At 37.4% G+C, this 16,477-nt stretch overlaps 2 protein-coding genes across 2 annotated transcripts in view; one reads left to right on the top strand and one right to left on the bottom strand.

Annotated features, from left to right (window-relative positions):
* The window catches only part of MTMR10 (myotubularin related protein 10), a 536,484-nt gene that overhangs the window by 394,815 nt on the left and 125,192 nt on the right, over positions 1 to 16,477 (bottom strand). The gene's annotated exons all lie outside the window — the stretch shown is intronic.
* Positions 16,048 to 16,477, top strand: part of GCNT3 (glucosaminyl (N-acetyl) transferase 3, mucin type) — a 54,393-nt gene continuing 53,963 nt past the window's right edge. The window contains exon 1 of the mRNA XM_010572263.1: positions 16,048 to 16,474. Within this exon, the coding sequence (XP_010570565.1) occupies positions 16,048 to 16,474 (427 nt within the window). The remainder of the gene's footprint in view (positions 16,475 to 16,477) is intronic.

Raw genomic sequence — 16,477 nt, 5'->3', positions numbered from 1 at the left:
ATACACTACATTCCCACTGCACTCCCTGCTGCAAGCTTAGAACAGATAGCTGAAAGAGAAAGGAAGGGCCTATGGAAAAAGCTTATGCTGAACGCCAGGAATGGCAAGCTGTCCTGTTCTAGATGTACATGCACACAAAGAGGTGTGTACATGTGGACATGAATGCATGCATAAACGTATGTGTATACATATTTATTCTGTCCTAACAGTGTATAAACCCCTGTGTGGCAAACATCCTTCTCTGCCAGAAATACAGAGAAGGCTTATCATCTAGAATGTGTGTTTTATCTTTGCATAAAAGGTGCTATTTTACTTCTCCAAGGGTTCCTGACCCCTTTTCTCCAACTGATTAAATTAAAAATAAAAAATATTAGGACATCTCTTTTGGTTCTGCCATGTAAGTAGAGCATACTGCCTGAGAATTACTTTGTGATTATCCTTCCAAATCAAACAGCAGAGGTGCTTTTGATCAGCACTGTGGTAAGCATACATTTTGCGACTATTCCTTTCGTTTCAGTCAGCAGCACAGTTCTTGGAGCTGGCTAAAATGTTCTCAATGAAATTTGATACTCAGCAGCAGAAAAGATGCTAAACCAACAGAAGAAACAATCAGACTCCATATTGTTTTCTCCTGGGAACACTGGAGGTGCAGATAAACCACTGATTCAAATAAATCAGCAGAACCAAAAGCTGCAGAAACAGTGCAGGGAAAGAGCAAGATGAGTAGCTGCTCCTTGAAGGCCTATGGCATGAGAAAATGAAGAAGTTTCCTCATCTCTGAGGCTGTTCTTCATGTTCCAAAAGTTTTCTCCTCTACATATCCTGAAATACAGAAATAATAACCAGATAAAGTACTGTATTGTTTCTACAATGCAATCTAAGGAAGTCCATTAATATTTATGTCAAATATACAAGCAATTTAATCAAAGTTTTGGAATGCTAACAGTGAGATGCATAAGCAATGCCATTGGACCTTGAACCCCCCCAAAATGCTTTCTGTTTCTGAGGTCAGTTACCTCCAGATATGATGTAACAGCCAGCTAGACTTCCGATTCTGAAAAGTGAGGGGAAACTTGACCCCTCCCAATGCAGCAAAGGGACACCCTCGCATTAACCATGTAGGAAGCACCAAAGAAAAGGTCATCAATAAAAAGTCAGACAAAAAGTTAAAAAGAAATAATCAAAATTCACAATAAAAACAAAGACATTTTCTTGCTACTATTAGGCCACCTTCCTTTTTTTAAATTTTACCTGTGTGTTTCTACCCATATAGTCAATAGGGGAGGCTTTTGCATGATTAAAGGACTGTAAAGCTACCTGAAATTTGTCATGTGAAGTACTGCAGCATGTGAAAGTTCTCACATTATATAATTATATTATACTCCAAATAGAGTAAATGCTGAAATTGTCATATGAGATGTAAACTGACAGTCATATGCTGTCCCTCCTGTTTCAGCACCAACCCATGTTTGGATTCTTTCCCTACCAAGTAATCTTAGAAATTCAGTTCCTGTAAGAAAGATGCAAAAGCTAGATATTCATGTTACTCAAGATCAGAGACACTGACAAGGTGAATGAAGGTTTTCCTAGTGGCACCAAACATAGCTTTTGGCATAATTATATTGGTTGCTGTCATAGTGAAAAAAATAGCTTCAATTGCAAATGCTAACAGGCAGCAGATAACTGGCCATATGTGTGCGTCTGTGGGTGAATGCCTGAAACTGAATTTTGAACTCTCAAGCAGAAGACTGGTACTTGCTCCCTGCAATCTGTACAGGCTGCTTGTAAACTTTAGTAACACCTGGGCTAAACAGAAGGGTCACATTCTGAATCCTCCAATTAACACTGAGGCAGAACATGCAATTAAAAGGCTACTCACACTGACTATTTAGACTGAGGAAAAATACAAGTTTGGGTGCCAAAAATATGGCTTCCCAGAAAGAAGTCGTAGTCTTGGAAAGAAGGGGCCAGGAAGGAAGGCAGCAAAGATCATGACTGGAGAAGACTCTGGAAGCAAGGGAAAATCCTAGAGATCAGAGATGCATGGAGACTAATGAATGCCAGGGGATGCTCGGGGACCCTGGCCAGTGATGTCCAAGATTGGTAACTACAAGGAGATGCACAGCAAAACCAGCACAACTTTCTACCCAACCTTCCCAAACTAGCAGTGATCTCCCTGCTGGGAAGGCAAGTCAAGACCTAGTGAATGTAGTGCTGGCAGCAGAGAAGGTGAGTGAGTGTGCAAAATGAATCAAGTGTGATAAAAGCCTAAATTTTGATGGTTCTTACATAAACCCCAGTATATAGCTCCACTACACATTGGTTTTAGCTCTGTCTCACCTTTAACAGCTGTTAGTTCTCCTCAGCATGCTGTGGCTTACCTTATGAAGAGTAGTACCTGTTTACAAAAGTTTAAGCACATTGTATTCACCATTTACAAAACAAAAACATAGAAAGAAAAGAAGAAATCAAACTCCCCCAAACCAGAAAACATTTACACAATTCAACTTTATAACTGCAGGTCTCAAATTGAACTTTTGCATTACAAACACAAAACCATTTTGGTAGAAAACGGAACACACATTCTTTCAAAAGAAAAATGAATTTCATACTGCTAGTTCCTGCTACCTCATGGAAAAACATAGCCTACCAAATTAAAAAATGAAACACTAATCTAAAATTGAAGTTCACAATTAATAATAAAAAAGTTCTGAATCCATGGAAGGGTATCAAAGAAATACACTTTATTTCACAATTTCCATTTCATGTATCATGAAAGAAAGCAGGCAGAATATAAAAGCTTGGGAAAAAAAGAGCATCTTAGTCTCTTGGGTGTTCATTTTATGCTGTAATTGGTGAAAAGCCTCTCTAAAAAGGTTATAAATGCCATATTAATTTCATTAGGAAAGCTCCCATGGCATATTAATTTAGTCTCTGGCACTGTTACTGCATCTTTTCAGATACACAAAATCTTAGGAGGTAATTTCATTAACAGTAGAGATCTGAGAAAGGCAACTAAAATATTTTAAACAGATTGGTGACAATTCCGCTTGGAAGCATGCATGTTTATTAATATACTATCATTCTCTTCTGATTAACAACACACTGACACACAAGAGCTAGAAGGCTCTGCTACTGAAATTATGTTATCCTCAAGGGCTCTGTATTTGCAAAGATTGCATGAACAGCTCTCAAAAGATTAATGACCTACTCCTTTATTTAAGGCAGATACTCATCTTCAGTGATAGCGTATAAACTCTGAAGCTGAGCATGAAATTTAACAACTGACTTAGCTTACAATGCTAGGAAAGAAGACTTTTTTTTCCCCAAACACTTGCTACTGAACACTGTAGGTAATTCTGGACATATAAAATACTTTAAGTGCCAGTTTGTACAACTGCATTAGCAACTTCTCCATCCTGGCCCTGATTCTGCAACTTGACTCACACATGCAGGCCTCAAAGGTACCTATGGTCTCATTAGTTAGTAGAAGTCAATGTGAGCTTTTTATCATAGGATAAATTTATAAAACACAAGTAGATAGAAAGCAAGTTCTATCAAAATAAGTATGTAGATACTTAGAAATCTCACAGTCTGTGATCACTTTTACAAATACAGTATGTACGTTTTGCATGGTTTAGGTCATGACAATTCTAAAACCTGTGTACACTTACTGGTTAATTGAGACATCCTGAGCTCAGCTATCATATAAAAGCAAACTCTTTCCTCTTAGTCATGTTTTAAACCCAGGCTGTTCATTCAACTTCACTCTTAGTCATGAGAAAGGGAATACCTGTGTGACCAAAGCTGCTACTTTTTATACATTCATTATATTAATCTAATGAATTAAGAGTCTATAAATCAGGAGTGAGTGTCTTTCTGAAAAGGATGTTATAGTTCAACTAGACCTATAGTTTTTAAGCAGAAACTCCACCACCAAGTTCTAAAGCTTAAGTGGTATCAGGAGATCAGATCATAAAACCTCATAAATGTCCCACTGGACTCAGAAATCTAATGAGTCACATGCTAGGCATCTCTTCATCAAAACACTAAATCCCCACTGCAGTCAACAACAGATGCAAAGTCTCTGAAGAATTTACCCATTAGTACACAGAAAGTACATTCTGGAATAAAAAAAGATAACTTTTAAGCCCTACTTCCCTGAACACTAAAGCAAATTTTATTATTCTTCATACATTTGCCCATTCTTTGGGCAGTTTCATTTGAAATTTTTCTTGACAGGCAATGAAAATAAATTTGTTCAAAAATTTGTTTCATGACTGATCATTATTCACAAATCAGTGTAAACCCTATGACTGGTAAGCATGGGATTCATAAGACAACACATATTTAGAGCAGTTCCACAATATGTTTAGATCCACAGCAGTAAGAATGAAGTGTAACTGGTTGCCAATCAAGTACTTTTGTTATTTTCAGGAAAATAAGTAATCTGAAATTAAACTACTTTAATCTAGAATCAAAACTGGAAACAAACTTAATAAACAGCATAGGCATTACTAAACAGAAACACTTTTAAAACCAAAAGGGTGGGAACACACAGAAAATAAAGGCACTCAATATTTCTGAGTACACTGGATTCTTAGGCAAGCATGGATGCAAACATAGCATGAATGGTAGCTTTCTTTCAATACATACTTTTCTGCATGACATTAAGAGCAGGGATGCCACAGTATCACATATGATCAACTAGCTCTCTCAGATTAGGAACCTGTCCAACTGACTAGTACTCACAAACTTTGATTATTCCTACCAAAGTGTAGTAATTATTTAATTACATGGTGCTTATTTTAGATTACATGTTCAGTTTGCCATGACCATGTTTCATTCTATTCCTACCCTCCAAAGTTCTTGGAGTATCTCCTGTCTTTTTTTCACAGATAACACAGGTACTCTCATCCAAGACAGTAATGAAAATATTAGCTAATGCCGGATTCAGGACATATTTGGATTTCTACAGAACCCCAATTGTTTTTTCAAAGCTAGTAAAGGCATACAGAATCATACCCAGAAAAAAAAAGCAGAAAGAGTGTGTTAGCTCTCAGTTAAAAAAAAAGCTTGCTTTTTAGGCTATCATCTGAGCTGACATAAAATACTATCTTCCAACTTATGAATTCTCTCCAAAAATATGGTATTATCAACAGCAATGTTTGCTTGAATGCCCTAAAATTAACAAGTATCTTCTCACATATTCAAATCCTATTGTTACAGCAAAAAAAAGCAGTAGACGGAACACCTAGCAGAGACATGACAGTACAAAATGTATTTGCCATAGCTTAGGAAGGACTACACAACTGCGGGTTCAGTTTTAAATAGACATGCCTAAGGGCTAAGAAACTGTTTATTTTTCCAAATTACAGAAGAACAGAGAAAACACAAGGGTTTGGGGCTGATACGCAGCTCCACTTTTTCAGGTATAGAATCAATGTTTTCAACTGGGGTTTTACATCTTGACTATTAATGAAGTTACAACTTTATCTGGCAGTTTAATCATCAGGACAAGAATAAACTTTTAAAAAAATACTTCATATGACCTAGAAGCCCAAATCCCTATAAGAAGTTATGGGATCTCTTAAGGACCTGTCATCAGCTTTTCAAGTGAGTCAAAGAGCTTTGGAAACTTTTAAAACAATTCTATCTGCATAGGCTCCTGATATTATAAAATAATTCATTTCAGTCTCTCTGTCTCTCAAAAAAAGTAGAATTATCTCAACTATTAACACACAAAACTTAAATGTTCTGTTGCAAAACACTAATCAAAGATCTACCAAGCCATTGAACCTCAGAGCTACAGTCTGCTTTCTCTTATATTTAGTCAACTTTATCAAATCCTGTGACATTTACATACACAGGAAGATGTATACCAGAATACTACATTACTTTGTGAACTACTATTAATGTATTTAAAGGAAACGTGCTTATTTTTAACCGTAATATGTTTCCTGTAAAACTATGAAATCCTGCTACTAACTTTTCCTGTAAATACAAAAAACTCTCTTGTCTTATTTAACATGCATTATATGCAGTGACCCAATTTAACAGTGCAAGGCTTGAAGAAAAGAAGAGCTGTTAGATCTACAAATATATAACATCACTACATTCCAGCCAAAGAAACAGTGGGAACATGAGCAACCCAGAACACTGTATAATTAACAGCTCCCTCCATCCAAATATTTTATTAAATGGGTAATAAGCTTTTATCTTACGTGGCTGCTCAGGAATTTATAAAAGTAAAAAAAATAAATAAAAAATTTTAAAAAAGGCAACTTTTCTGGCAAAGTACCATAGGATTGGCTACTTTCCTACTTCAAAATAATTGTACAAGGTTTAAACACTTCTACAGGATTTTAGTAAATATTTTTGCTAACTGTCAATAACTCATTCTTCCAGAACACGTGCTCATAAATCTTAAGCTACACTTTCAACAGCCTCTTCCTTTTCTTTCAAAAACACTGGTAGCCCCTTATAACTATATACATACATGTAGTTTTATATATACAGCTACTGCATTTCATTTGCTTTGTAACTTCAGCTGGAAGATCAAATACAGGTCACATTTTGCATGAATATCTGTACAGAAAGTTAAGTCCTGCTTTGGCATTTTTACCTTCATAACACTAACAAACCCCATTCTTAACTGTTGCATTTAAAGAAAAAAATGAAACAGATTGGCGTAGTGCTCATTGTCTCAAATTATACAATTATAATTAACACTACATTAAATTTCTCATGGTATGGTGATAAAAACAAATAAGATAACCACAAGCTACCATAATTAGAGTTTCACTTATTAGAGATTTTCTCATCTAGATCTCAGTATTTTACTGCACAGCACTGAATCAGTTATAAAATTAGCACCTCTTAAGACCATGAAATATACTGTACAATACTGGGAGGGTACAGGGTTCCTGGAAATCTTTTTTTTTTTTTTCCTTTCTCTAAACATAACATATTTTCCATAGCCATATCCAAGAATTATATGGCTTGCAGATAAAACATCACCAATAAATCACACCTATATGGCAAATTTTTGTACAGTTACATTTTGCCCCACTTTAAAAGTGAATATATTGACATGGCATCATTTCAAGCAGCACAAAATATATTTTTTCCATAGATATCAGTCATGAAAAGCATTTTGAAACATCTAGGATTTAATCTGAAGCTCTCCGACAGCAAAAGATTTTGTTTTCCAAGTGTGAACAGAGTAATGGTAACAGTAGTGAGCTAAATCCACTTGTTGGTCATTCACTGTTTTAGCATTTCAGCTTAAAATGTATTTTACTGCCACAACTATTCCCTCCGAGGTCACCTTTTGCCAAAGAGACTCAGAACTCCACAACTCAAAGGCTATTTTCTGGCATTATTTTACTAGGAAAGAAGGTCCTTTTCAGTGGTTTGGGGGAGGTGGACGGTTTGGTTTTGTATTTCTAAAGCTCCAGACCTCTTTTTCTCCAGTTCCCAAGGACCGTGACAGCATGACTCTCAAGGAATTTGTTACAGACAGAATAATTTTCTCCTCCACTGATAAGTCTCAGATTTCTATAAGAAAAATGGTTCACAGAAAACATACATATTCATGTTATTATAACTTCTATAAGATAATAATTGGGGTACAACCAGTCATAGGGTTATTTCTACCCACAATGACATACAGTATGCAGACTAAAATTATGTGCTCTTCCAACCTTTTCCTCACAAAAATAAAGCATCTTTTTATGGAGGTAAACTTTATTAAGAAATTCAAAGAAGGGTATTTCATATTTTTCTTTGATAGCTGTAAATACACATTTAATGACAACCAATTGGCTTCAGAGATACCTTCTCTCCTGAGTACATATCCCTCTATTTATACTGGGTAGGAAAATATTTTATATTAAATGAGAGGCATGTGGAATGAAAGCTAACAACTGAATAGCTCTTGAAGGAACCATTTCTCCCATTTTCATGTAAAGCATATTTTAGGAGACAAAACTGGAGGAAGGAAAATTATAATGGCTCTGTTTCTCAAATTCTTTATCAAAGAAAGTCAAGAGATTATCAGCTAGATGCAACCATCTCATCGACTCCAGCTACTTACAATTGAGCTGCTCAGGCATGAATATTCATCTCCTGTGGTAGCAAAAGGCAGTGATTTATATTTCCATGTTAATTGAGGTCTGCACTTCACTAGTGCAACATTTTGTGCTCCTAAGAGCTTATCTCAAGCACCTGATCTGCATTAGCACTGAGGGAGAGCAGCCAAGCTAGCAATACCTCAACTGGATGCACATTCATCAGGTTTTCCAGTATGACTACATATTGCTTATCTGCTGAAATGAGCATATCATCTTTTTGCGGTCAGAGTGCTACCAGGCCTGCAGATAAGCAATACATCATTATCAGTAAGGCGCGTGTGCCAGTAAATCAGTGCCTTCAGGCTTGCTTTAAAGAAGATTCCCCCATGTGTAATAAGTAATAAATAGTTTGTAGCATCTGTTTACAATCACAAAAAAAAGCCAGTTCAAACAGACTTGGACCCCGTTGCAAAGTTGTTAATTTTTCCAGTTGCAAGTCCTGAGATTCAATTTCCAACCTACTAGCCTCTATTTGACCCATCCTCCTTTGCCAATTACAGGGATTCTCCCTTTGACGGGTAAAGGAACTGAGGAAAGTATTTGGGATGGGTGAAGTGATAGAAAATGGGTATCTCCTGTTACAAAGATGATGTAGCCCAGAGAGAGACAACATAAAAATGATTACTGTTACTAACAACACAGCTCTAGACTTTATGGTGCTACTCTTTCTTCTACACATGCTTTTATCTATCAACGTCAGCAGAAATTTTGAACAATGCAGAACAATAAAAATGTAAACTGTGTTGCCCAGGAGACATTACAGAACTCTACATAGGGCTTCTTCAAGAGAATCTTCTTTATTGAAGGAGGAGAAAAAACTGTGTAACCTTCATAGAACATGTTTTTTTCAGTCTTTAGCTTCCTCCTATTCTTGCCAAGAATAGGCATCCTTTTATCACTCCTGATTAAATTTGCTTTGAGCATTTGTAGTCTGCCTATACAGTAATGAATATCTGTCTTCGTATTTCCTGCTCAAGACTGTTATACAGTCCTTATCTTCTAAGCATCTTCAGTTTGGAATATTAGAGCAAAGTGATACAAGTATGATTATAGACAGAAAAGAATACGAGAGAAATAAAATCAGTAAAGCACTTCTGGGTGCCTCCCAGAAGATGATTACTTATGTGAGTGCAAACAACTTTTCCTAGCTTATTTGAAACCCTGCCTCCAAGTATTTAGCAATGTACAGAACAGAGGAACTCTACCATAACACAAACATGCAAGAAAACTTCCATTATAAACAGATAGATATAAGTTCTGTATATCTGAGGTCCTAAAATATTGCATTCATATCAAGAAGCTGGAAGAAACAAACTGTCTATTGCTAAAAAACACTTAGCTTCTACAGGACATGTCATTCCAAGTGTTCCTCATCCACTAAAAGTCATCTCCAACTACATGGCTCAAAAATTCATTCCTTCATACAGGTCTTTCAACATAGAAAGACATTGTATAAAGCCGAATATTTGGATATCTGATTTCCCCCCGCCTCCCGGCATATTAAGACTATACAGCATAAGAAGCTGTGAGAATAACTCATAGGACCTCAAATCCTTATGGCAAACTGCCACTCAGACCTGGAGCTTCCCCTAAATGCCTTGGCATTGACATGCCCTCCCATGGTTTTATTTCAAGTCTTGCTTTTATGATTATTGAAAAACCAAACATGAAACACTGACAAAAAAATGAAATTGATATAAAGCATCTCAGCTGTTGTGATTTTTGTTTTAAACCAAATTTTCAGGTTAACCTCACAATCTCTGAATTTAATCCTCAGCTTGTAAATGCTTGGGCATCCCAGTACTCACAGCTAATTAAAAGGTTATTACTTTTCAATGGCAATTTCTTAACAGTAAACAGCATCAACTCATCAAACTCCAGACACTGTATCAACCTGACTTTATTTAATGTTACCCTGCTGGCCTTCTCTGGGAGACTACTGTTAATTTGTGCTGAAAGGAAGTTTCCTCCAGCTCTTACTCAGCTGTTCTTGTAGAACTGATGAACACCTGATACCCCTTGAATCTTTCCCACATATGAACTTCTATCTATAGGTTGTATATTCTGTTATTATTTCTGTTGGAATTACATAAATCTGCCTTTCCTTTATACTCTACCTCTCCTTTAATTCACCTGTACTCTTCCTGAGACAAAGATGTAAAGTTAGAGAGACATGGGAGGTGATTTCATTGCTTCACACTTAATTATAGTTTGCTAAATCAATGCTTTCTTCACACTAAAATAATCTTTTCCCATTACCACAATGTTATTTAATACAACTGTACGTCCTCCTTTTCTCTGGAATTGACAATGTAACAGGTCTCAGACTTAAAATAGAAGCTATTGGGATATTAAATATTCTCAGGTGAGAGACGGGCAGGTTTCTGGTAAGGGATGGTAGATCCGAGTCTAAGTGTTCCTGACATAACCATCTGCAACACTTTGGTCTGGGTTCTGTTCTCAGATAAGTATGTTATTCTGATTAGAGCAAGTGTGCTGTCATATCTGTATCTAAGTGTAGAGTTTGATAGCCTGTGTTTTACTTCTACTGTTTGCTGCTTAGTACAGACTGAATCTAACTAATAACCTCAGGTCTACCATCATCAAGAATCTCTCCTTTACACTGATCTCAGTGCTAACAGGAGAAACTATGTAACACAGGATAAAAGCTCCTTTGCAGTATCTCAGAAACTTTGAAGGCAATATAAGTGTTTGCACAGAAATTTAATGAGTATATACCTAGACAGATATATCTGTCCTTGCTTAGCAATTTCCAGTAGGGTGTAAGTACCTGACAGAGTCACTTCCCAGTAATAGAAAAATGACTCATTCCAACCAGAGACAGAGCAATCCAAGTCAGGGACTGTTTCTCACACTTTGTTTCTTGCTGCAATGGATCTCAAAAGAGACAGAAAAAGCTAATCAAGTAAAGATATTATCTGCTGTATGATCTCATTTGGCATTCTTGTATTCATGATTTGCATAGTTCAAGACAGACAAAACCTTTTACAAAGTCAGGCTCCCAAATTAAAGTTCTGTCATTACTGTGCTTTGAGAGTCTATGTAGGCACTGCCTATGGGACACAGCTGTAGCCCTTCTTTGCTGGAATAGTGCTTTTGAAGAAAATTATACTTACCACAGTATTTAGAAAGTAATTACAGTAGAAGAGAGTAAAGTGACTTACCAACAAAGATCAATGCTGTAAGAAAGGCCTCTACCCCAATGCCCTTGTTCTTGAGACTAGAAGTAGTCTGTGGAATGACTGAACTGTCAGTCACTCACGCATTTTATGTTTTGACAGTACCAATACAATAACCTTAGCCTGGTCTGCTGTGTAACACAGAGCAAAGGAATTTGTTCAATAATTTCTTCTATCAGGAATATAACATCAGCAGAGTTTCATTCCAGCTAAGTTGCTGAAACATAAAATATAGAAAAACAGAGAGGAATTTTTTCATTCAGATTTCCTAATAGGCAATGATTATTTTACCAGTTTCTATGGTACTATCACCATGGCAGCTAGCCATTTTAATCACAGGCATTAGAACACACTTCTGATAACATCACAGCAATAGCTTAGAAATATATTACATCTCCTGGTCATATGCAGCAGTAACAACTTTGTAAATTTCCATATGACAGAGATCACTAATGGCATCAGCCGACATCAGGATTAGAAACGTGATACTTCAAGCATCTAATTAAAGAACAGGTTCTCAGTGTTCCTTACTCTAATTCTGAAAACAATAGTGGAAATATAACCATTGTGACAAAAACAAGAATCAAAATTCTTTCACAGCTTGCTCAGTTTCTACATGGGTTTTGCCCCAACTAGTCAATGCATATGATTACTCAGCAGATCCTAAGAGAATGTGCAAGTGAAAAAAAATTCACTGTAGAGCACTGCATATCTGAGAAACAGACAGATAAAAATGGCTACTTTACCCTTGTATTAAAAAAAACATACTTTGTTCTCTGTACAGTTTAAATGGTATTGAAGCATCACATACAAGATTTAAATCATGATCAGAGAGCATAACTCACTGTTCTGACTGACAAAATTTTCATAGTGTGAAACATACTAATTTTACTAAATGTATCATGAAGTATTTATAGATATGCTTATTCTGAAAAAACCTGGAAGTATTCAAAAATACTTTCAGCAATAGCAATCCTCCGTTTCTTCTATAATTACATAAGAAATTACATTTTCAAACTATCTTAGAGCAAATTCATACTCTTGTCCTGGAATTTCTGGTTTTTTTCAAATTAAAGTTTATTTCAAAAGGCTGACTCTAAAATATTAAATGAATTTTTATAAATCCTTTTAATAAAAGCTAATAAGCAAGTTCAACAATTTCTCTATTTCAAGCCTAAAGCTTTGCCAAGGGTCTACCCAAGAGATGTTAAATAAGATAAGTACAGATAATGTCAATAATATTCTGCAGTAAAACACTACGGCAATGCACTATGACTAAAAATCACTGGTATAACCGTATCCTAAAATAGACAGCATTGGCCTCAAATAGAACAAAAATCTGAAGTAAACTGAGAATGAGACTTGAAATACATCACAATTAGCTTTGTCTCTTCAAACTACTTAAAATCAGAAATACTCATCACAGAAGCAGTTACGCTAGGAGAACAACATAAAAACAGAACTGAAAGTCAAGTCTTTCAGATCTCCAGTATCTCCGTGCTTGTTAGATTTACAATTTTTCCTCCCTTGGGTCAGTAATTGGGGAAGGACAGCTAAACAAAGACTAGAAAATATTTGATGGTGAAATAGTTGTATTGTTACATTTACATGCATATACTAATTAATCTGCCTTTAAAATAAAACCAATTACTATCAAGGATTTGAGGACAGTTCTGCCATCTTATCTGGGGACACTCAACTTCCTCAGTTTTGTGTCATGCTTTGTCTTAGGAAACCAACAACAAAGAAATATAGGAAGATGCAGTGTAACATCTATGCAACATTTCTATCACACTTGAACTGGTAAACTTCTACTCTTGCATAAGACTACACTGCTGAATTTTCAGACCATCTAAGCAGTCAGGTTAGTCTCCCAGTTTTTTCATTAGAGCAACACTGATTAATTTGTTCAGAAGGTCCACATACCATTTAGCTCTATGCTTTGGTCTAAATACCTATGAATGCATTTGCATGGCTGTGCAGTGCATATCAACTATAAATGAACTGGTAGACTACAAAATCTTCAACAACAACAAAGCCTTTTCTACTTCTTTCAGTCCTCAATTTAATAACAGTTGCACTTGACATTTTAAGGGCTTGCCATTTCCTTAATTAAAAGTTTATGTTTAATTTTTGCTTAATATGAGTCCCAAGATATTTTATGAAATTCAAGTCAAAAGGAGATTCAGATTTCATGATGTTTTGGGGAATGCAAAATATATTAAACAGAAGGAGACCTCATTGAACACTGTAAGATCTGAGGTCTGGACTATTTGGTGACAAATATTCTGCTAGTTCCCTTAGTCCTTTCCCTCTTTCAACTTCAGCTTTCTCTCCAGCAATACATAACTATGTGGGAACACCTTGCCAGTGGTGTTCTCCTCCTGTTAAGACTATAGAAGTTACTATGTCTAAAGGCAATAATGAGCTAAATAACAATATGTGACAAGATGATATATGCAGTTCGTATGCGTCTATGCAGTAAATTAAAAATTTTACAAAATACGATTTTTCCCCAAATAACACAGGTACGATACCAATGAACTCATACAAGACTAAATGACATGAAAACATCATGGTGAATAGATTTTAAAATATATAGTTTTAAATAAAAATTAGATGTTCTACATATAGAGTACTTTGGCTACTTAAAACAGAGATTCTCTAATTTTTTAATAAGTAACACAAAGGGCAACTATGGCAATGATTAGCACAATGGTTGCATTGGTAAGATCTGAGTCAATGTTCACACACCTGCATGTATACAGCTCTACAAAATTCCTGACCTGAAGTCCCATTCACTCAAAGTCTCTTCAGTCCCTGGCCTTTTTGCTGAGTCCACCAACATGCCAATAAGGGACATGTGCCAGGGGCAATGAAAGATGCAGAGGCAGGCTTACTATGAAATGTCTAAATACCTTCCCACCTGGTAATTCCATGCTTACTTGGAGTCTGTAACAACCAGGCATTATCACCCTTATTTGAACTTATATTGGTAAACCAAGACCAAAATCTTCTAGATTCCGTTTGCAAAAAATGACCTTTTTCAAAAATAGATACATTATGATTAAGCAAACAATCAGTTATTTTTGCACTATACATATAGCAAATTATTAGTCTATTAGACCTGACCCCTACCCAGCCTCATACTCTTAACAGTTATTATATTATACATGAATTAAGCTGTCTTGAAAATGACTGAGCTTCTTGTAAACTACAAACATAAACACATAATATCACAAAAGAGCAAGATTCACAAAAAGGTCATTTCTATTCCACATCATACCATCGTTTCTGCTGCGTGAGCATACATAGTCCACATTGGTTCTACACTCCACACCACAATCAATGTTACAGATTTATCAAAAGCATACAGGCTTGTAACAGAAAGTATCCCAGAGGAAGGTAGACATTGATATTCAGCTACATTCCTGATTCAAATGGGGAAACTCCAGCTTGCCCCTGTGTGAGGAGCACATGCACACCTGGGCAAAATCTGGCCTTCATCCATAGAAGGGAGACCATTTAGTCAATTCACATCAAGAGCAAAAAACAGATCCAGATAACAGATTATAAATAACAAATCAATGCTTTTCCTACCAACAGCACTTTCAATTCCAACAGCTTAATATACTTTGCTTTAAATCTGTGCCATAGCAACCTTTTTTTAAAGTCAATGTCATCTGTAAGGACTGAGTTAAAATAAAATGTGGGCCAAATTTATCAGACATTAGTTTCCTTTGGATATAGAGCTCAGAATACTGACTGTGTGTCATCCTAGACGTGACTGGAGTTGTATATGTTGCATCCAGCAACATATTTTAAACCAGTCCATTGCAAAATACCTGCCCTGATCATCAGTTTCAAGTATTTGTCGGAGACGCTGAAGGTCAAATGAAAATTGTGAAAGGTTTCTTTCTGTTTACATTAAATTTACATCTGTATGCTAGATATTGTAGCACTATTCAGGCCTCAGCAGAGAAGCCTCAAGAGTTTGTTAAAATATGACAGCATTACAGTTGGTCAATTTAAAGGCGCATCTGAGGGACAACAGAAGAGACCGTTCCCTCTTGCAGTGTGGAGCTATGTATGCCCACATAGGCATGAGTATCACTGTGCGTGCGTGACACTGACCAGCGATGAGGAACTTATTGTGACAGAACTACAGCAAAAGTAGTCAAGAATTTATTCTTTTATTTTCAGCACTGGCTCCCGAGGGGCTCTGCATCTTTCTGTCAGATAGATACTTAACAAGCCTCCAGAAAGAGCTTAGAACAGACATATTCCTACAATCTCCAGGGTAGGCATAGGGGTAGCGAGCTTTTAAATTTAGATTATGTAAGGTCGTGTACCTCACTGCATTACGTTTTATACACACATTATATCTCACTGCACTATATGGCACCCTGTGAACTCCAAATGATCATTATTCACACAGATCCTGACAGATTGCCTTTTGTAGCTCTTTTCAGAGAGAGAGAACAAATATCATATGTACCTCTAATATTTATCGGAATGAGGTCAATCCCCCAGATGTCCTGACAGGGTCCAGGAACCACAGGAGATACCACCTGCCCAAATCGGCCTCTTGCCCGAGCAGCACCGGACCACCCGGCCAGGGAGCAGGCTCCGTTTATCAGACACAGCCGCGAACGCAGGAGCGAAGCTAGGGCGAGAGTCTGCAATGCAGAAGCCCTTCCCGGAGCTCGTCGATGAGCTGGGGGAGACGGGGCGGGGGCAAAGCCGGCAGACCTGCCCGCATCCCCGCCACAAAAACCCGAGGCACGGGGCGGGAGGTGTTTCTAAACGCCAGCCGTTACCCTCACCGGCTACGGCCGAGGGCTTTGCCCTCCCACCGTCTGCAGCTCCGCACAGCGGGAACTTCTGCAGCCGAGGCGGAGCGGGCAGCCCGCAGGCAAGGACACCGCTGCGGGCCGGGCCGGGCCGGGCCCACCTGTGCCACCTGCCTGCCGCTGAATGACACCGGCCCGTCCGCCGCACTGACCTGCCCCTGCCACGCTCCCAGCCAGGGGAGAGGAGGAGGAGGAGGAGGAGGAGGGAGAAGCAGCTCTTACCTGCTCCCGCCGCTCCTCCCGCAAGCCCTTACTAACCGAGCTCCATCTTCCTCCGGCCGGGGAGGCG

This window comes from Haliaeetus leucocephalus, unplaced genomic scaffold (genome assembly GCF_000737465.1).
Source record: "Haliaeetus leucocephalus isolate CR32 unplaced genomic scaffold, Haliaeetus_leucocephalus-4.0 Scaffold339, whole genome shotgun sequence".
NCBI lineage: Eukaryota > Metazoa > Chordata > Aves > Accipitriformes > Accipitridae > Haliaeetus > Haliaeetus leucocephalus.
This window is presented reverse-complemented; position numbering and strand designations above follow the sequence as displayed.